Consider the following 22,391-nt stretch of genomic DNA (forward strand, 5'->3'; position numbering starts at 1 on the left):
GCGGTATCTACTGGGGGTCGAATGTCACTCCCTCAGTGTCTGCAGACTTGTCGTTCGGCAGTGTTGAAAGACAGGTTCGATTGTCGGTCTGTCTGCTTGATTTTCGGGTCTCACTCTGAGTATATGGTATATACTCTGAGAATATGGTCGTTTTCGGTTTTGTGCTTTAATGGTGGTTGATTTGACTTCCCTGAAAGGGGGACAATAAATATTTGGTGTTAGCTGTTGTCATTTCGGATGTTTGCAGTTGTAATGTGAAGCCAGTCTGTCTGTCCAACTGGGTGTGTCTGACTGCGTCTGCAGATATGGATCAAGGAGGAGCAGTTTCTGCGGCGTTTGTTATGGTGTTGAATGTCATTCACTGTGTCTGCTGACGTGTCGTGTGACTATGGGGACTATGATGGTGTGTCCTGGCGGGAAGAATCGTGGCAGCCCACAGATTTGAATGGAATGGCCTCTGTGAGACCATCCTGTTAGTACGTTGGGGATTCGTCTGTCTGTCTGTCTGTGAATGGAAATTGAACTGGACTTCGACAGAAGGCAGGTGGGTGGTCACCTGCTGTAAATTGTGGTGGAACATTTGTGACGTTCCCTAATACGAGGGGACGAATTGGTTTGTAAATGTGTTGTGCAGGTACTTTTTCTGTAGGTAGCCAAATTCTATTGTTGTCAAGTCTCATGTAACCTTGGTTAACGTATATCTACGGACAAGAGCTGCACTTTATTTTAGTAAGTGACTGGGAAAGTTTGTTTTAAAAGGTGCCAGCGGAGTTGTTTAGAGTTATGGAGGTCACAACTCGCTGGAACCTCTTTGTTTATGTTTGGCTGACTTACATTGACTAGTATATGGGAAAAAGGGGACTGAAAATGCTTTGATTTTTTCGTGGATTGCCCATTGGGTATGCTTAGGATTTAATAGAGTGGTGGAGTTCTGTGAAATATGATGACGTTGTCTTATGGACACTTTGTGAGTGGCTAGACACGTGCCTGGAAGGGGAAATTGTTTTCATAACTCATGTGGGTTGTGTCTGAAGAAAAGGTTTAAAGTAAGTGAGAAGAATGTCGTGGAAAGTGCGAAGATGATAAATGGAAAGTCAAATTAGATGGATCATTTGTCAATGACAAGTGACTTTGCAAGGTTTGCTAAGAAAGGGAGGGGAAAAGATTATAAAAGTTGATGGAAAAGACGGGAAATAAAGAAAAGTGGTTAGTTATGGACTGTTGTTTTGTGATAAGAAGGTGATTGGGGGCTGGTGAAGATTGGATCACGGCTCTGCAGACCAGGTGAACAGAACTCCACCAGGAGTGGGTATATGGGAATCACACCAATTAAAAAAGATTGTCATGTGGACCGCAAGGCTAACCCCGCTCTTGCAGGGAAATGCTTTTGGGAGGCTAGTTATTTTTCAGATAATTTTTCCAGTGGGTTTATACTGATGTGAAATTCGCGTATCTAGGAAGGAAAGGAAAAAATTGTCCAGGTATTGATAGGATAACAGTGAAATTTTGAAATGAAGTGAAGGATAACAGTGAAGAGTTAGTGTGTTCGTTGCGATTTTTGGGAATGGCAGGGTACTGTCGTACATGGATGATGGACCGACTGCGGAAAACGCCAGTAAGGCGTCGATACAATGTTGAATACCGAACGGTCCATGTGTTGGACAACAATGAAGGGTTCATAATTAATTTGGCACCTCAAGACAGACGTTCCGACATCCGCACCTACAGAGTTCGATGTAATACAATTACAAGCCGCGGCCTCAAACGTAGAACAGCAAAAATTGGATTAAATTGGGAGCTCAACGCCCCGCAGAAGGACAAATGTGGACGATTAATGACAAACCCGTGGCACCGCGAGCTTTATTGCCATGGTTGGCACGCATGGCGCATCCAAATGGCCATGTGTGCCATAGGGGGGTGATGAGGCAGGTCACTTCCACCTGGGCAGCACCAGGCCTTTCGACTGTGGTTACCATGGTCTGTCGCTCGTGCGCTATATGTCAACGGCATCAGCCAACAACGGATATGGCAGCACTTGAATTACTTATCATGGATGACATGTTTTTTTAAAGTTTTGCATAGATGACATGTTTTCACCCGTAAGACTGCGCTCGAACCAAGATGGACGGGGCCACCAAGTTCTTCTGATCACACCAACAGCGGTGTTTTGTGAGGGCAAGTCGTCCTGAGTACATGCCACACATTGTAAGTTGGCCATACCCACAAACACAGACACCTCAAACGCACCACCACAGATCGAGGATGCTGCACCACCGCCTGTTAGGGGTGGCAATCACATTTAGTTTAATTTACAGCTTTGCCAGCACTGGGGACATGAGAGAGGGATTAGAGGACATTGGATTGACTTTAAATTGAAATGAAAATTGAAAGGGTGGATTAGGAAAATGAGTTTGTTCAAATAATCGTGGCATCTGTGGGATGCAACAATTTTGTGCCAGAATGGTGTATGGGAGCCGTCATCTGGGAAGCGTCGTTAAATGGCAGTAGGTTTAGACAGGTTTTGCTGCCCTCAGTCGTTTGAAGCAAGCGATTACTACAATGTGAATTCATGACGTCACAGAGCTCCCCCTACGATTATAGGCCACCATGCATTTCACACATATTAATTCCGCACCCACGGATCGAAAGCAAGAAAAAGCCAAAGGAAAATACGTATTGGACAGTGACCCGTGCAATGGCGAAGGTACAGAACCGATCACGTTGTTGGATGTGTATGCATTTTCCCCACACCAGTACGACAGGGATAGAAATGGTAGTGCTACCCCTGTCCCTACGAGATATGTGCTCAGGACCCTAGCGTACCCCATGTCTGACCACAACCTTGGAACTGATAGGCCCAAATCTACCCGGCAGTGTGTTCCCGGGAGTTTCGATATACCCCACCCATTAAGCAGGCTTTGTTAGACAAACCACCTGATCCAGTCTGGGTGACAGAGCAAAAGGGACGGGTGTGTCTTATAGGAAAGGGACACGTTCAGATGGGAACCTCGGAATGTACCCATACCCTGCCATCCGACACCAGATGGAGAGAAAAAGGGAGGCCCCCTTGTAATAACCATAGATGACCAAGCCCAGCATAACGTAACCAAGCTAACCATATCTTGGGGAACACCAAGCGCCACCCGCGTTGAGATCAGTAAATGCATGGCCTCGGCCCTTATCCCACCCCATGGAGTAATGTTTATTTGCGGAAATAAAGCATATCCATACCTACCCGAACAGTGGGGAGGGACTTGTTATCTGGGATCCATTTTTCCCAAGGTAAATTTGGTAAATCATGTATTATTAGATGTAGGGAAGATGATTAAAAGGAAGGAATTTTCGGAAATTGGTGAAAGTAAATATGGCATTTGAATTTCCAGACACGACACAGGAAATGCGGCTATGAATAAGCCAACCATCTGAGAGATAAGGTAACTAAATGCCAATTAGTGGGACGGGGGGCTAGGAATTGATCATGGTGTGTGTAAGAAAGTATTTTTCAGGATGGACGATGAAGAAACCGCCGTTGGAAAACCATGATCTTGACCACAGAGGCCGTCGATCTGAATGGGTCCTTCAACAAGGCAGATGTGACCAGCGCTTCAGAATTTTGTATTGATTTTTGTGATGACTGTGAAAATCCCATGTGGGAACGGGCTACTGGCTAATGCCTGCATCGATGTTTGTGATGATTGTGATACTTGTGTGGAAAACCCATTGCGTGTACTGGCTAACGCCTCTTATGTATTATGAATGATTGGCAAATAGATAGTCTCGCATTAGTAATGGAACGAATTGGAAACGAAACCTGAATCGCAGAACTACAATTGGAAAACGAATTAATGCATATGCAAACGATGGTGATGCAGAATCAAGTGGTTTTGGATATGTTGTTGGCAGAAAAGGAAGGAGTATATGGGGTGATCGATGAACCTATTTGATGCTTGGGATTCTGATAATGATTATGATTTTAGTTGGGATGATTATATCTGTGATTTAGAAAGTGTACGTTCTTTTTAAAAAAAATTATTTACACCACCCAGCAAATCACATGTACAGGGCTTGATGGCATTTAACGTCAATTGTTTGCCCTGATTCGCGAGGACCTCACTTGCATAAAGAGGGCCCCTTAATCAGGCTGGCAACCGGGTCGCACTTACGCTGCAGCGAGGGTGGATTCGGAATCTGGCGGGCGGCAGCAATCTCTTAAAACCAGGCGCCGTCGTCGCGAATTATGGCTAACAATTCATACGTTGAATGTTAGACGGCCAGTTAGGGCCGGTATCTCTCTTTGAGCATACGTGACGCTATGTCGTGCCTGGCATGTAACTAATTGATGAATTTGGTGTCTTTCCAAGGAGTTGTCTTGTAAAGACAAAGGAAGGAACTGTCAGCCATTAGGGTTTTAGCCCCATGACTCAATTGATCATAACATCTGAAATTATATATCGTGCTTCTAAAAACTGATTTGAACTCAACTGCAGGCAGAGGTGAGTGGACAAAATGTGGTTTCGAGGCTCAACGTGCAGGGTGGATCCTTAGCCTAGTAAATTAGTCCTTGAATGAATGTGCCAAACAGTAGATAAAATGCTCTCGACCCACGTACAGGAAAAAAGATGTCATCCAAACGCCTCCTTCACGAAGGGAATAATTAATTATATATCTTTGTAGTTTCAGTATGTCTCCTAAAGCAAGGACGTAACCTAACACCTCGGAAGAAATATAGACATTACATATACTTGATTGTAATGGTATTCGGCATGTGTATCCAATCATTCATCTACCATTTAGCCTAGTGTATAAGAATATTTACTTCGGCCTGCGCTCGGGTCTGATATGTTTAGATAGATAGCCAAAAAAAGCGTAGCCTATCATTATGCTTACATCTTGTTGTCTAAATTTGACCTTCTGTAGGACGGGACAATGGGAGATGTTGTCCTTATGGCCTTGTATTGCTATGTTTTTAGCGCAGATTCTTGTCTAATATTTTGCTATAAATGAAATGCCTTTCCACTTATTTTTCAGCGAGTGTCTTGAGGAATTGCCCGCTGCGTGTAGGCGGCGCATTCTTGAGCCTCGCTCCACACGTGTGTATATAATCGATTTTATTAAACATTGTTGCTCTTCTTCCTCTGATTCTTCTTCTTCTTCCTTCCCTTGAGGTCTTCGATCTCGACATATGTAACAAGCTTATTATCCTCTTTCTGGAACTGAGTATTACAAATCAACAAATCAGCTCTATCAGCAAACTCCAAAATCCTTTCACCTTCTCCATTTCTCACACCATATCCGTAACCCCCATGAACTCCATCAAAACCATCCATACTCCTTCCCACATGTCCATTTAGGTCTCCTCCGACCACAACAACTTCCTCATCTTTCACGTTTTCCATCAGCTTCTCTATCGCACACCAGAACGTGTCCTTCTCTTCATCGCTTCGACCAAGCTGCGGAGCATATCCCGAGATGACGTTCACCAAGAGCTTTCCAATCATCATTTTCACCATCATCAACCTATCACTCACTCTAGTCACACTCACTACACTGTCTACAAACTCCTCAGAAATATGCCAAGAAAAATAAACCAAGAAACTGTAACTGCATTGAAAATACATTTAATTCTTCATGCAGGTGCATGAATCAAATTGGCACCATTTATATGAACTTTTCTAGAGCATTACCTGGTTCCTCCTCAGAACACAAGGGTAGTCCATCATGCACACGATTTTTTTTTTTTAATGTCCCTTCTTTTCTTTGCTTTGCTACATGACACATCCCCTTATATAAAGGGGCCGTTTCTATGCCCCTGACATTTTACCCAAGGTACATTTTAAATACGAACAAAATGTATTTGTTCATCGTACAATAAATGTATTCAAGACGATATTATAGACTTGAAAAAGTAAGGGGAAAAAATATTCAACCCAGACGGGATTCAAACTCACAATCCCCATTGGGCTTGCACGTTGGAAGATTTTTTAAAATGTTTTAAATTGGTATAAAGTGTATATATATGGATATTTATATATTTATATAATATACCAATAGAAGCCAAGAAAGCCTGGTGTTAGCTTAGCGGTTAGGGTGCAGGCTTGGGATCTTAGGATGTTGGCTTAGCGGTTCGGATGCAGGCTTGGGATCCTAGGATGTTGACTTAGCGGTTAGGGTGCAGGCTTGGGATCCTAGGATGTTGGCTTAGCGGTTATGTGCGGGCTTGGGATCCTAGGATGTTGGCTTAGCAGTTAGTGTGCCGGCTTGGGATCCTATTATGTTGGCTTAGCGGTTAAGGTGCAGGCCTGGGATCCTAGGATGTTGGCCTAGCGGTTAGGGTGCCGGCTTGGGATCCAAGGATGTTGGCTTTGCAGTGAGGGTGCCGGCTTGGGATCCTAGGATGTTGGCTTAGCGGTTAGGGTGCCGGCTTGGGATCCTAGGATGTTGGCTTAGCGGTTAGGGTGCCGGCTTGGGATCCTAGGATGTTGGCTTAACGGTTAGGGTGCCGGCTTGGGATCCTAGGATGTTGGCTTAGCGGTTAGGGTGCCGGCTTGGGATCCTAGGATGTTGGCTTAGCGGTTAGGGTGCCGGCTTGGGATCCTAGGGTGTTAGCTTAGCGGTTAGGGTGCCGGCTTGGGATCCTAGGGTGTTAGCTTAGCAGTTAGGGTGCCGGCTTGGGATCCTAGGGTGTCAGCTTAGCGGTTAGAGTGCCGGCTTGGGATCCTAGGGTGTTAGTTTAGCGGTTAGGGTGCCGGCTTGGGATCCTAGAATTTTGGCTTCGCGGTTAGGTTGCCAGCTTGGGATCCTAGGATGTTGGCTTAGCGGTTAGGGTGCCGGCATGGGATCCTATTATGTTGGCTTAGCAGTTAGGTTGCCAGCTTGGAATCCTAGGATGTTGGCTTAGCGGTTAGGGTGCCGGCTTGGGATCCTATTATGTTGGCTTAGCGGTTAGGGTGCCGGCTTGGGAGCCTATTATGTTGGCTTAGCGGTTAGGGTGCAGGCTTGGGATCCTAGGATGTTGGCCTAGCGGTTAGGGTGCCGGCTTGAGATCCAAGGATGTTGGCTTAGCAGTTAGGGTGCAGGCCTGGGATCCTAGGATATTGGCTTAGCGGTTAGAGTGCAGGCTTGGGATCCTATTATGTTGGCTTAGCGGTTAGGGTGCCGGCTTGGGATCCTAGGATGTTGGCTTCGCGGTTAGGGTGCCGGTTTGGGGACCTAGGATGTTGGCTTAGCGGTTAGGGTGCTGGCTTTGGATCCTAGGATGTTGTCTTAGCGGTTATGTGCAGGCTTGGGATCCCAGGATGTTGGCTTAGCGGTTAGCGTGCCGGCTTGGGATCCTATTATGTTGGCTTAGCGGTTAAGGTGCAGGCCTGGGATCCTAGGATGTTGGCCCAGCGGTTAGGGTGCCGGCTTGGGATCCAAGGATGTTGGCTTTGCGGGTAGGGTGCCGGCTTGGGATCCTAGGATGTTGCCGTAGCGGTTAGGGTGGCGGCTTGGGATCCTAGGATGTTGGCTTAGCGGTTAGGGTGCCGGCTTGGGATCGTAGGATGTTGGCTTCACGGTTAGGGTGCCGGCTTGAGATCCTAGGGTGTTAGCTTAGCGGTTAGGGTGCTGGCTTGGGAACCTAGGGTGTTAGCTTAGCGGTTAGGGTGCCGGCTTGGGATCCTAGGATGTTGGCGTAGCGGTTAGGGTGCCGGCTTGGGATCCTAGGATGTTGGCTTAGCGGTTAGGGTGCCGGTATGGGATCCAAGGATGTTGGCTTAGCGGTTAGGGTGCTGGCTTGGGATCCTATTATGTTGGCTTCACGGTTAGGGTGCAGGCTTGGGATCCGAGGATGTTGGCTTAGCGGTTAGGGTGCCGGCTTGGTATCCGAGAATGTTGGCTTAGCGGTTAGGGTGCCAGCTTGGGATCCTAGGATGCTAGCTTAGCGGTTAGGGTGCCGGCTTGGGATCCTCGGGTGTTAGCTTAGCGGTGAGGGTGCTGGCTTGGGAACCTAGGGTGTTAGCTTCGCGGTTAGGGTGCCGGCTTGGGATCCTAGGATGTTGGCTTAGCGGTTAGGGTGCCGGCTTGGGATCCTAGGATGTTGGCTTCGCGGTTAGGGTGCCGGTATGGGATCCTATTATGTTGGCTTAGCAGTTAGGGTGCCAGCTTGGGATCCTCGTATATTGGCTTAGCGGTTAGGGTGCCGGCTTGGGATCCTATTATCTTGGCTTAGCGGTTAGGGTGCTGGATTGGGATCCTAGGATGTTGGGCTTCGCGATTAGGGGGCCGGCTTGGGATCCTAGGGTGTTAACTTCGCAGTTATGGTGCCGGCTTGGGATCCTAGGATGTTGGCTTCGCGGTTAGGGTGCCGGCATTGGATCGTATTATGTTGGCTAAGCAGTTAGGGTGCCAGCTTGGGATCCTAGGATGTTGGCTTAGCGGTTAGGGTGCCGGTATGGGATCCTATTATGTTGGCTTAGCAGTTAGGGTGCCAGCTTGGGATCCTAGTATATTGGCTTAGCGGTTAGGGTGCCGGCTTGGGATCCTCGGGTGTTCGCTTAGCGGTTAGGGTGCCGGCTTGGGATCCTAGGATGTTGGCTTTGCGGTTAGGGTGCCGTCTTGGGATCCGAGGATGTTGGCTTAGCGGTTAGGGTGCCAGCTTGGGATCCTACGGTGCTAGCTTAGCGGTGAGGGTGCCGGCTTGGGATCCTCGGGTGTAAGCTTAGCGGTTAGGACGCCGGCTTGGGAACCTAGGGTGGTAGCCTAGCGGTTAGGGTGCTGGCTTGGGATCCTAGGATGTTGGCTTAGCGGTTAGGGTGCCGGCTTGGGATCCTAATATATTGGCTTAGCGGTTAGGGTGCCGGCTTGGGATGCTATTATGTTGGCTTAGCGGTTAGGGTGCCGGCTTGGGATCCTAGGATGTTGGCTTAGCGGTTAGGGTGCGGCTTGGGATCCCAGGATGTTGGCTTAGCGGTTAGGGTGCAGCTTGGGATCCGAGGATGTTGGCTTAGCGGTTAGGGTGCCGGCTTGGGATCCTAGGATGCTGGGCTTCGCGGTTAGGGTGCTGGCTTGGGATCCTAGGATGTTGGGCTTCGCGGTTAGGGTGCCGGCTTGGGATCCTCGGGTGTTAGCTTAGCGGTTAGGGTGCCGGCTTGGGATCCTAGGATGTTGGGCTTCGCGGTTAGGGTGCTGGCTTGGGATCCTAGGATGTTGGGCTTAGCGGTTAGGGTGCCGGATTGGGATCCTAGGGTGTTAGCTTAGCGGTTAGGGTGCCAGCTTGGGATCCTAGGGTGCTAGCTTAGCGGTTTGGGTGCCGGCTTGGGATCCAAGGGTGTTAGCTTAGCGGTTAGGGTGCCGACTTGGGAATCGAGGGTGTTAGCTTAGCGGTTAGGGTGCAGGCTTGGGATCCTAGGATGTTGGCTTAGCGGTTAGGGTGACGGCTTGGGATCCTAGGATGTTGGCTTAGCGGTTAGGGTGCCGGTATGGGATCCTAGGGTGTTCGCTTAGCGGTTAGGGTGCCGGCTTGGGATCCTAGGATGTTGGCTTAGCGGTTAGGGTGCCGGCATTGGATCCTATTATGTTGGCTTAGCAGTTAGGGTGCCAGCTTGGGATCCTAGGATGTTGGCTTAGCGGTTAGGGAGCCGGCTTGGGATCCTATTATGTTGGCTTCGCAGTTAGGGTGCAGGCTTGGGAACCTAGGATGTTGGCTTCGCGGTTAGGGTGCCAGCTTGGGATCCGAGGATGTTGGCTTAGTGGTTAGGGTACCAGCTTGGGATCCTAGGGTGCTAGCTTAGCGGTTAGGGTGCCGGCTTGGGATCCTCGGGTGTTAGCTTAGCGGTTAGGGTGCCGGCTTGGGAACCTAGGGTGTTAGCTTAGCGGTTAGGGTGCCGGCTTGGGATCCTAGGATGTTTGCTTAGCGGTTAAGGTGCCGGGTTGGGATCCTCGGATGTTGGCTTAGCGGTTAGGGTGCCGGTATGGGCTCCTATTATGTTGGTTTAGCAGTTGGGGTGCCAGCTTGGGATCCTAGTATATTGGCTTAGCGGTTAGGGTGCCAGCTTGGGATCCTATTATGTTGGCTTAGCGGTTAGGGTGCGGGTTTGGGATCCTAGGATGTTGGCTTAGCGGTTAGGGTGCGGCTTGGGATCCCAGGATGTTGGCTTAGCGGTTAGGGTGCAGCTTGGGATCCTAGGATGTTGGCCTAGAGGTTAGGGTGCCGGCTAGGATCCTAGGATGTTGGGCTTCGCGGTTAGGGTGCTGGCTTGGGATCCTAGGATGTTGGGCTTCGCGGTTAGGGTGCCGGCTTGGGATCCTCAGGTGTTAGCTTAGCGGTTACGGTGCCGGCTTGGGATCCTAGGATGTTGGGCTTCGCGGTTAGGGTGCCGGCTTGGGATCCTAGGGTGTGAGCTTAGCAGTTAGGGTGCAGGCTTGGGATCCTAGGATGTTGGCTTCGCAGTTAGTGTGCCGGCTTGGGATCCTATTATGTTGGCTTAGCGGTTAGGGTGCAGGCTTGGGATCCTAGGATGTTGGCTTAGCGGTTAGGGTGCACGCTTGGGATCCTTAGGATGTTGGCTTAGTGGTTAGGGTGCCGGCTTGGGATACTAGGGTGCTAGCTTAGCGGTTAGGGTGCCGGCTTGGGATCCTAGGGTGTTAGCTTAGCGGTTCGGGTGCCGGCTTGAGATCCTAGGGTGTAAGCTTAGCGGTTAGGGTGCCGGCTTGGGACCCTAGGGTGTTAGCTTAGCGGTTAGGGTGCCGGCTTGGGATCATAGGGTGTTAGCTTAGCGGTTAGGGTGCCGGCTTGGGATCCTAGGGTGTTAGCTTAGCGGTTAGGGTGCCGGCTTGGGATCCTAGGGTGTTAGCTTAGCGGTTATGGTGCCGGCTTGGGATCCTAGGGTGTTAGCTTAGCGGTTCGGGTGCCGGCTTGGGATCCTAGGGTGTTAGCTTTACGGTTAGGGTGCTGGCTTGGGATCCTAGGATGTTGGCTTAGCGGTTAGGGTGCCGGCTTGGGATCCGAGGATGTTGGCTTCGCGGTTAGGGTGCCGGCATGGGATCCTATTATGTTGGCTTAGCAGTTAGGGTGCCAGCTTGGGATCCTAGGATGTTGGCTTAGCGGTTAGGGTTCCGGCTTGGGATCCTCGGGTGTCCGTTTAGCGGTTAGGGTGCCGGCTTGGGATCCTAGGATGTTGGCTTAGCGGTTAGGGTTCCGGCTTGGGATCCTCGGGTGTCCGTTTAGCGGTTAGGGTGCCGGCTTGGGATCATAGGATGTTGGCTTAGCGGTTCGGATGCAGGCTTGGGATCCTAGGATGTTGGCTTAGCGGTTATGGTGCTGGCTTGGGATCCTAGGATGTTGGCTTAGCGGTTATGTGCGGCCTTGGGATCCTAGGATGTTGGCTTACCGGTTCGGATGCAGGCTTGGGATCCTAGGATGTTGGCTTCACAGTTATGGTGCTGGCTTTGGATCCTAGGATGTTGTCTTAGCGGTTATGTGCAGGCTTGGGATCCCAGGATTTTGGCTTAGCGGTTAGCGTGCCGGCTAGTGAACCTATTATGTTGGCTTAGCGGTTAAGGTGCAGGCCTGGGATCCTAGGATGTTGGCCTAGCGGTTAGGGTGCCGCCTTGGGATCCAAGGATGTTGGCTTTGCGGTTAGGGTGCCAGCTTAGGATCCTAGGATGTTGGCTTAGCGGGTAGGGTGCCGGCTTGGGATCCTAGGATGTTGCCGTAGCGGTTAGGGTGCCGGCTTGGGATCCTAGGATGTTGGCTTAGCGGTTAGGGTGCCGGCTTGGGATCCTAGGATGTTGGCTTCGCGGTTAGGGTGCCGGCTTGAGATCCTAGGGTGTTAGCTTAGCGGTTAGGGTGCTGGCTTGGGATCCTAGGGTGTTAGCTTAGCGGTTAGGGTGCCGGCTTGGGATCCTAGGATGTTGGCTTAACGGTTAGGATGCCGGCATGGGTTCCTATTATGTTGGCTTAGCAGTTAGGGTGCCGGCTTGGGATCCGAGGATGTTGGCTTAGCGGTTCGCGTGCCGGCTTGGGATCCTATTATGTTGGCTTAGCGGTTAGGGTGCAGGCTTGGGATCCTAGGATGTTGGCTTAGCGGTAAGGGTGCCGGCTTGGAATCCTCGGATGTTGGCTTAGCGGTTTGGGTGCCGGCTTGGGATCCTATGGTGCTAGCTTAGCGGTTAGGGTGCCGGCTTGGGACCCTCGGGTGCTAGCTTAGCGGTTGGGGTGCCGGCTTGGGATCCTAGGATGTTGGCTTCGCGGTTAGGGTGCCGGCGTGGGATCCTAGGGTGTTGGCTTTGCGGTTAAGGTGCCGGCTTGGGATCCTGGGGTGCTAGCTTAGCGGTTAGGGTGCCGGCTTGGGATCCTAGGGTGTTAGCTTAGCGGTTCAGGTGCCGGCTTGGGATCCTAGGGTGTTAGCTTAGCGGTTAGGGTGCCGGCTTGGGATCCTTGGGTGTTAGCATAGCGGTTAGGGTGCCGGCTTGGGAACCTAGGATCCTGGGTTCGAATGCCGGTCGATCGCAGAATTAACGCCATGGAGGTTGACTCAGCCTGTCATTCCTCTGAGGTAGGCAAATCGAGTACCAGTTCACTGGTAATTCCCTGTGTGTCGCAATAGGCGACTAACAAGGTTGGCGACAGGAAGGGTATCCGGCCGTAAAACATTGCTTCAAAAAGGGGACCATGATTGTCATGGGGTCTGCAAGGCTAACCCCCCCCCCCCCCCCCCCCCACACTCTAGCAGAGAAAATGGCCTTAAAACGATTGTGTGTGTGTGTGTGCATGTGTGTGTGTTTCTGTGCATCTCTGTGTCTGTGTCTGTGTGTGTGTGTGTCTGTGTGTGTCTGTGTGTGTCTGTGTGTGTGTGTGTGTGTGTGTGTGGCTGTGTGTGTGTCTGTGTGTGTGTGTGTGTGTCTGTGTGTGTGTGTGTGTGTCTGTGTGTGTATCTGTGTGTGTCTGTGTGTGTGTGTGTCTGTGTGTGTGTGTGTCTGTGTGTGTGTGTGTGTGTGTGTGTCTGTGTGTGTGTGTGTCTGTGTGTGTGTGTGTGTGTCTGTGTGTGTGTCTGTGTGTGTGTCTGTGTGTGTGTCTGTGTGTGTGTCTGTGTGTGTATCTGTGTGTGTCTGTGTGTGTGTGTGTGTCTGTGTCTGTGTGTGTGTGTGTGTGTCTGTGTGTGTGTGTGTGTGTGTGTGTCTGTGTGTGTGTCTGTGTCTGTGTGTGTGTCTGTGTGTGTGTTTGTGTCAAGTAATCATATTTTTGAGAGGGTTGAAAAGAGAAGTGGTTGACAGCCTGTGTTTGTGATATGGAAACTGTTTTCCCCAGCTGTGGTTCTCCCAATAAGTCCCTCATTTCGTGCAATAAATGGGAAGTGGAACAACTCTGAACACAAGATTTGCTTAATTTGTTTCGTGTGGTTTGGTTTGGCAGTTCCATTCAACTTGATGAAGTTTGTTCATCTACCACTGGGGTTCTTAACTTGGGGTATCCATCCATACCCCTTTAGGGGTATGGGGACCAAAATCTGGGGGTATGGGACTCGTAATAAATTATCATAATAAATTGTAATAAATTCAATAAAATATCAACTTTAAATATGTAATAAATATATATTTAAGTATAAATATATATATTTCAAAACAAATTATATTTGTATCATTATATTTCAAACAAATATAAATTCAATTTTCTAATAAAATCCCAATAAGTCAGCTGCACGCCCCCGGGCGAATGCATGCGATTACAATGCACGATTGACATGACGATGAGAACATTTACATTGCGATTAGGGCGGGGTCAAAGTTCACACTGAGCCAATGTGCTGTCACATGATGTCGGCCCCACATTACATGAGATTGGCGGCCATAATAGGACATTAGTAGAAGAACAGAAAAACGGAAATTACGGCAATTACGACCTCATTCTCAATTTGATTTTGGTGAAAACATTTGCAAAACAAGTGAGTAGTAAGCCTACTTATGTGAAGATATTCAAAGTTTTCAAAGTATATTTAAATATAAAAAAGCGTTACGCCTAGGTCCCCCGTCGGTGAAGTGATGCGAGTTGACAAAGTGGAAGACGCAAGGTGGCCATCTTGGATTTTGACGTGGCGACCCAATTTTCAAGAGCGTCTTCCTTGTGCGTAGATACACCCACACACCAGATTAGAAGTTGGTACTTCGCTTATTTTTCAAGATATTTCGCTCACAAGGTTCAGACATATACTTGGTGGCGGCCATCTTGGATTGTGACGTGGCGACCCAATTTTCAAGAGCGTCTTCCTTGTGCGTAGATACACCCACACACCAGATTAGAAGTTGGTACTTTGCTTATTTTTCAAGATATTTCGCTCACAAGGTTCAGACATATACTTGGTGGCGGCCATCTTGGATTGTGACGTGGCGACCCAATTTTCAATAGCGTTCTTCCTTATGTCGAGATACACCCACACACCAAATTAGAAGTTGGTACTTCGCTTATTGTCCCCCGTCGCACCGCGGAGCGAAAGGGAGACTATGGTTTTCTCCTCCGTCCGTGCATGCGTGTCCGTCCGTCCGTGCGTGCGTAAGCGAAGGACCGAATTCTAATTTGGTGTGCGGGTGCAACCCACGTCAAAATCCAAGATGGCCGCCGCCATGTATGTCTGAACCTTGAGTGGAATATCTTGAAAAATAAGCGAAGTACCAACTTCTAATCTGGTGTGTGGGTGTATCTAGGCATAAGGAAGAACGCTATTGAAAATTGGGTCGCCACGTCACAATCCAAGATGGCCGCCACCATGTATATGTCTGAACCTTGCAGGGTAAATATCTTGAAAAATAAGCGAAGTACCAACTTCTAATCTGGTGTGTGGGTGTATCTACGCATAAGGAAGAACGCTATTGAAAATTGGGTCGCCACGTCAAAATCCAAGATGGCCGCCTTGCTTCTTCCACTTTGTCAACTCATCACTTCACCGACAGGGGACCTAGGCATAACGCTTATTTTGAAGATATTCCGCTCACAAGGTTCAGACCTACATGGCGGCGACCATCTTGGATTTTGACGTGGGTTGCACCCGCACACCAAATTAGAATTCGGTCCTTCGCTTACACACGCACGGACGGACGGACACGCATGCATGGACGGACGCACGGACGGACGCACACACGGACGGAGGGAGGGGAAAACCAGAGTCCCCCTTTCGCTCCGCGGTGCGACGGGGGTTCAAAAGGGCATTCACATTCATTATAATGCAATAACATAAATGGGGCGGCCGGATATCCGTGTCCGTCAAAAATACCCGGATATCCGTGTCCATAAACACCCGGTCCGTGAAAATTGATTGAGCTGCGAAAGTTGATCGATTGGGGACGTTGAAGTAGTAACTATAGTGAGGACAATCAATGTGTTGGTTCCCTTCACAACGACGTATCTCTGTCAAACAGGTTTCTCTGCATTATGGAACCTGACATCAAAGTGGACAAATCGACTTGATGTGTCCGATGATATGCGAGTAGCGTTGTCACGAACTGCACCCCGATTCCATATTCTGATTGCACAAAACAGCAGCAACAATCTCACTAGATAAGTAAAACGGCTTAAAACTTGCATGTTTTAGTTTAGTTTCGTTTGTATCTTTGTTAACAAGCAATGAAATAAATATAATAGGGATAAAATCCTAATCCTAATGATTTTCTCTCCTGTTCTGTTCCTAATTATCCATATGTAAAACGAAGCTGTTGAGATATTTTGAAGTCACATTGGAACCTAATGGGACTGGTAATCAGGCGCGGATCCCACAATGGAACCTAATGGGACTGGTAATCAGGTGCGGATCCCACAATGGAACATAATGGGACTGGTAATCAGGCACGGATCCCACAATGGAACCTAATGGGACTGGTAATCAGGTGCGGATCCCACAATGGAACATAATGGGAATGGTAATCAGGTGTGGATCCCACAATGGAACCTAATGGGACTGGTAATCAGGTGCGGATCCCACAATGGAACCTAATGGGACTGGTAATCAGGCGCGGATCCCACAATGGAACCTAATGGGACTGGTAATCAGGCGCGGATCCCACATTGGAACCTAATGGGACTGGTAATCAGGTACAGATCCCACATTGGAACCTAATGGGACTGGTAATCAGGCGCGGATCCCACAATGGAACCTAATGGGACTGGTAATCAGGCGCGGATCCCACATTGGAACCTAATGGGACTGGTAATCAGGCGCGGATCCCACATTGGAACCTAATGGGACTGGTAATCAGGTACGGATCCCACATTGGAACCTAATGGGACTGGTAATCAGGCGCGGATCCCACAATGGAACCTAATGGGACTGGTAATCAGGCGCGGATCCCACATTGGAACCTAATGGGACTGGTAATCAGGCGCGGATCCCACAATGGAACATAATGGGACTGGTAATCAGGCGCGGATCCCACATTGGAACCTAATGGGACTGGTAATCAGGTGCGGATCCCACAATGGAACCTAATGGGACTGGTAATCAGGTGCGGGTCCCACAATGGAACCTAATGGGACTGGTAATCAGGCGCGGATCCCACAATGGAACCTAATGGGACTGGTAATCAGGTGCGGATCCCACAATGGAACCTAATGGGACTGGTAATCAGGCGCGGATCCCACAATGGAACCTAATGGGACTGGTAATCAGGCGCGGATCCCACATTGGAACCTAATGGGACTGGTAATCAGGTGCGGATCCTACAATGGAACCTAATGGGACTGGTAATCAGGTGCGGATCCCACAATGGAACCTAATGGGACTGGTAATCAGGTGCGGATCCCACAATGGAACCTAATGGGACTGGTAATCAGGTGCGGATCCCACAATGGAACCTAATGGGACTGGTAATCAGGCGCGGATCCCACAATGGCACCTAATGGGACTGGTAATCAGGTGCGGATCCCACAATGGAACCTAATGGGACTGGTAATCAGGTGCGGATCCCACAATGGAACATAATGGGACTGGTAATCAGGCGCGGATCCCACAATGGAACCTAATGGGACTGGTAATCAGGCGCGGATCCCACAATGGAACCTAATGGGACTGGTAATCAGGCGCGGATCCCACAATGGAACCTAATGGGACTGGTAACCCCTGCTTATCCCATCATATATTCACTCTTTATCCCACCAGGTGAGTGTATAATATTCACTCCTGATGGTCCTGATGTAACAAGACCGATATTACGCTCAACTAACGGAGGAAATTTGGAAATCAGACCAAGGTGTTTCCCAACTTCCACTTCGCACAAAGAATATGAAGAAATGTTTCATACAACTGCAGGACAAAAAGCAAGCATTCCCTCTGAGATGTACTCCGTGATGCAGCACTACCGGTGTAGACTGTCTCTGACCATAGGTCTTGTCAAAGTCAAAGCGACTGTGGTGGAACCCACAAGTAGAAGGTGTCAATGTGCTCTTACCTGTCTAAACAAGATGTCGGAAATGACAAGACAAACGAGGTGTGTACGCACAACGAACCACGGACATAAACGCCTCACCTGTAGGACCACAAGGAGAAGCACCTGCTGAAGGTTCCATCGCTGTGGTTCCACCTCGAGGATGTCAGCCATGGTGTGAGGAGGTGTGCGCTCGGTGTACAAGCCCAAGACCTTACCCGATGTAACGACACCTCCGAGCAGGTAAAACGGACGATGATTAGTTGTTAAAATCCGAGAAACTCATGGGAAATCGGAGACTCGTGGAATTCAGACAAGGGGAGATTAAAGGTAGAGAAGCTTCGAGAGAGAATTATAGTTAAAAAGGGGAAATGAGGAAGCGGAAGAGGAAGAGGGAGGGAAAGAGACGAGACTATCTGTTCACTCACGAATGTTCCACCAAAACTGGTTGAGCGAGTTTTACAGACAAATCACAATGTGCTGCACCCTTTCAACGTGCTCCGGCTTTCAGAAGGTGCTCCGGCTTTCAGAAGGTGCTCCGGCTTTCAGAAGGTGCTCCGGCTTTCAGAAGGTGCTCCGGCTGTTAGAAGGTGCTCCGACTGTTTGAAGGTGCTCCGACTGTTTGAAGGTGCTCCGGCTTTCAGAAGGTGCTCCGGCTTTCAGAAGGTGCTCCGGCTTTCAGAAGGTGCTCCGGCTTTCAGAAGGTGCTCCGGCTGTTAGAAGGTGCTCCGGCTGTTAGAAGGTGCTCCGACTGTTTGAAGGTGCTCCGACTGTTTGAAGGTGCTCCGACTGTTTGAAGGTGCTCCGACTGTTTGAAGGTGCTCCGACTGTTTGAAGGTGCTCCGACTGTTTGAAGGTGCTCCGACTGTTGGAAGGTGCTCCGGCTGTTGGAAGGTGCTCTGGCTGTTAGAAGGTGCTCCGGCTGTTAGAAGGTGCTCCGGCTGCTGAATTGTAGTCTGAGTCCCCAGGAGGAGGTCGGACTTGTCCCATCCACAGGAGGAGGTCGGACTTGTCCCATCCACAGTAGGAGGTCGGACTTGTCCCATCCACAGGAGGAGGTCGGACTTGTCCCATCCACAGGAGGAGGTCGGACTTGTCCAATCCATTGGAGGAGGTCAGGCTAATCCCTTCCCGAGGAGGAGGTCAGGCTAGTCCCATCCGTAGGAGGAGGTCGGGCTAGTCCCATCCACAGTAGGAGGTCTGACTTGTCCAATCCACAGTAGGAGGTCGGACTTGTCCAATCCATAGGAGGAGGTTGGGCTAGTCCTATCCATAGGAGGAGGTCGGGCTAGTCCTGTCCCGAGGTCAGGCTAATCCCTTCCTGAGGAGGAGGTCAGGCTAGTCCCATCCGTAGGAGGTCGGGCTAGTCCCATCCATAGGAGGTCAGGCTAATCCCTTCCCGAGGAGGAGGGCAGGCTAATCCCTTCCGGAGGAGGAGGGTCGGGCTCGTCCCATCCATAGGAGGAGGTCAGATTTGTCCCCATCAATAGGAGGTCGTTCGGGCTCTTCCCATCCATAGGAGGAGGTCAGGCTAGTCCCGTCCCTAGGAGGTCAGGCTAATCCCTTCCCGAGGAAGAGGTCAGGCTAGTCCCATCCATAGGAGGAGGTCGGGCTAGTCCCATCTATAGGAGGTTAGACAAGTCCCGTCCAAGGAGGAGGTTGGACTGGTACCATCCGTAGGAGGAGGTCGGGCTCGTCCTGTCCCAAGCAGGTCAGACGAGGCCCGTCCCTAGGAGGAGGACTGACTTGTCCCATCATCCCGAGAACCTGCACCACTCGGATAAGAAAGAGAGAACTCCGAAGCATCTTCCTGGCCACGACCCTTCGCCACCAAATGATTCAATCCATGAGGCACAACACTCACTCATTCCCACGTGATCCTCATTCCCACGTGACACACTCATTCCCACGTTATACTCATTCCCACGTGATACTCATTCCCACGTGACACTCATTCCCACGTGAGACCTCGTGAGTGGTCGATTTCTGTCGGGAATAGTTTCACGACTCACGTTCTTGTTTCCATGAACACCAATAAATCCAAGTTATCCCTTCAAACATTCGACATCCCAAAACGGTTGTTATTCCTCTTTCGCAACCAACGACCTTTGTCTCCTCCTTCTCCACCAATCGCGCAAATCCTGCACGTTTCACTCTTTTGGTTTCCCATGGATTTCATTCCAATTTATTTCCACACTTCATGGACTTTTAGTTTGAGAAGTAAAACACGAACAAAAGAAAAACCTCGCGAGGAGGAGGGAGGGTGAGAACAAAGGGGAAGGGAAGGGTAGGTAAGGTGAGCAGAGAGGAGGGAGGATTAGGATGAAGGAGGTAGGTAAGGTGAGCGGAGAGGAGGGAGGATTAGGATGAAGGGCAAGGAAAGGTGAGCGGAGCGGAGAGGAGGGAGGGTTAGGATGAAGGGCAAGGAAAGGTGAGCGGAGAGGAGGGAGGGTTAGGATGAAGGGCAAGGAAAGGTGAGCGGAGAGGAGGGAGGGTTCGGATGAAGGGCAAGGAAAGGTGAGCGGAGAGGAGGGAGGGTTCGGATGAAGGGCAAGGAAAGTTGAGCGGAGAGGAGGGAGGGTTCGGATGAAGGGCAAGGAAAGGTGAGCGGAGCGGAGGGAGGGTTCGGATGAAGGGCAAGGAAAGGTGAGCGGAGAGGAGGGAGGGTTCGGATGAAGGGCAAGGAAAGGTGAGCGGAGAGGAGGGAGGGTTCGGATGAAGGGCAAGGAAAGGTGAGCGGAGCGGAGAGGAGGGAGGGTTAGGATGAAGGGCAAGGAAAGGTGAGCGGAGAGGAGGGAGGGTTAGGATGAAGGGCAAGGAAAGGTGAGCGGAGAGGAGGGAGGGTTCGGATGAAGGGCAAGGAAAGGTGAGCGGAGAGGAGGGAGGGTTAGGATGAAGGGCAAGGAAAGGTGAGCGGAGAGGAGGGAGGGTTAGGATGAAGGGCAAGGAAAGGTGAGCGGAGAGGATGGATGGTTAGGATGAAGGAGGTAGGTAAGGTGAGCAGAGAGGGGGGAGGGTTCGGATGAAGGAGGTAGGTAAGGTGAGCAGAGAGGAGGGAGGGTTCGGATGAAGGGCAAGGAAAGGTGAGCGGAGAGGAGGGAGGGTTAGGATGAAGGAGGTAGGTAAGGTGAACGGAGAGGAGGGATGGTTAGGATGAAGGAGGTAGGTAAGGTGAGCAGAGAGGAGGGAGGGTTAGGATGAAGGGCAAGGAAAGGTGAGCGGAGAGGAGGGAGGGTTAGGATGAAGGGCAAGGAAAGGTGAGCGGAGAGGAGGGATGGTTAGGATGAAGGAGGTAGGTAAGGTGAGCAGAGAGGAGGGAGGGTTCGGATGAAGGAGGTAGGTAAGGTGAGCAGAGAGGAGGGAGGGTTCGGATGAAGGGCAAGGAAAGGTGAGCGGAGAGGAGGGAGGGTTAGGATGAAGGAGGTAGGTAAGGTGACCAGAGAGGAGGGAGGGTTCGGATGAAGGAGGTAGGTAAGGTGAGCAGAGAGGAGGGAGGGTTCGGATGAAGGGCAAGGAAAGGTGAGCGGAGAGGAGGGAGGATTAGGATGAAGGAGGTAGGTAAGGTGAGCAGAGAGGAGGGAGGGTTCGGATGAAGGAGGTAGGTAAGGTGAGCGGAGAGGAGAGAGAGGTTAGGATGAAGGAGGTAGGTAAGGTGAGCGGAGAGGAGGGAGGGTTAGGATGAAGGAGGTAGGTAAGGTGAGCAGAGAGGAGGGAGGGTTCGGATGAAGGAGGTAGGTAAGGTGAGCGGAGAGGAGAGAGAGGTTAGGATGAAGGAGGTAGGTAAGGTGAGCGGAGAGGAGGGAGGTTTCAGATGAAGGAGGTAGGTAAGGTGAGCAGAGAGGAGGGAGGGTTCGGATGAAGGAGGTAGGTAAGGTGAGCAGAGAGGAGGGAGGGTTCGGATGAAGGGCAAGGAAAGGTGAGCAGAGAGGAGGGAGGATTCGGATGAAGGAGGTAGGTAAGGTGAGCAGAGAGGAGGGAGGGTTCGGATGAAGGGCAAGGAAAGGTGAGCGGAGAGGAGGGAGGGTTCGGATGAAGGAGGTAGGTAAGGTGAGCAGAGAGGCGGGAGGGTTCGGATGAAGGAGGTAGGTAAGGTGAGCAGAGAGGAGGGAGGGTTCGGATGAAGGGCAAGGAAAGGTGAGCGGAGAGGAGGGAGGGTTAGGATGAAGGAGGTAGGTAATGTGAGCAGAGAGGAGGGAGGGTTCGGATGAAGGAGGTAGGTAAGGTGAGCAGAGAGGAGGGAGGATTCGGATGAAGGAGGTAGGTAAGGTGAGCAGAGAGGAGGGAGGGTTCGGATGAAGGAGGTAGGTAAAGTGAGCAGAGAGGAGGGAGGGTTCGGATGAAGGAGGTAGGTAAGGTGAGCAGAGAGGGGGAGGGTTCGGATGAAGGGCAAGGAAAGGTGAGCAGAGAGGAGGGAGGCTTCGGATGAAGGACAAGGAATGGGACCCCTTGTAGTTGTCCAGGTTTTGGGTTCACAGGTGATTTGAATGATCAATAGTATTTTACGTAAACAATGAAAACTTCTTAAAATACGAGATTAAAATTATTAATTAATTTCACGAAAGGAATTTCACACAAAAATTAACTTCGACCCAAATTTCAGGAATTTCTGATTAACATTTTGATGCCAAAACAGATATGGCGAAAAATGGGAATGGGGTTGGGGGTAGGGTGCAGTGGGGTTGGGGGGTAGGCGGGTTACAGTGGGGGTAGGGTACAGTGAGGTTGGGGTTTGTGGGGTGCAAGGGGGTGGGGTGTAGGCGGAATGTAAGGGGTTGGGGGGGGGGGTAGGCGGGGTACAGTGGGGTTGGGTGCAGTGGGGTTGGTGGAAAGGTGAGGTACAGTGAGGCTGGGATACAGTGGGGTTGGGACACAGTGGGGTTGGGGTACAGTGGGGTTGGAGGGGTTTGTGGGGTGCAAGGGGGTGGGGTGTAGGCGGGATGTAAGGGGTTGGGGGAAAGGCGGAGTACAGTGGGGTTGGAGTGCAGTGGGGTACAGTGGGGCTG

At 50.5% G+C, this 22,391-nt stretch overlaps 1 protein-coding gene and 1 long non-coding RNA gene across 2 annotated transcripts in view; one reads left to right on the plus strand and one right to left on the minus strand.

Annotated features, from left to right (window-relative positions):
• Positions 1–18,921, minus strand: part of LOC137428036 (receptor-type tyrosine-protein phosphatase H) — a 329,265-nt gene extending 310,344 nt beyond the window's left edge. The window contains exon 1 of the mRNA XM_078777499.1: positions 17,491–18,921. Within this exon, the coding sequence (XP_078633625.1) occupies positions 17,491–17,562 (72 nt within the window). The 5' untranslated portion in view covers positions 17,563–18,921. The remainder of the gene's footprint in view (positions 1–17,490) is intronic.
• Positions 1–22,391, plus strand: part of LOC144892193 (uncharacterized) — a 477,241-nt gene that overhangs the window by 1,268 nt on the left and 453,582 nt on the right. The gene's annotated exons all lie outside the window — the stretch shown is intronic.

Source organism: Myxine glutinosa, chromosome 5 (assembly GCF_964187855.1).
Source record: "Myxine glutinosa chromosome 5, kmMyxGlut1.1, whole genome shotgun sequence".
Classification (NCBI taxonomy): Eukaryota; Metazoa; Chordata; class Myxini; order Myxiniformes; family Myxinidae; genus Myxine; species Myxine glutinosa.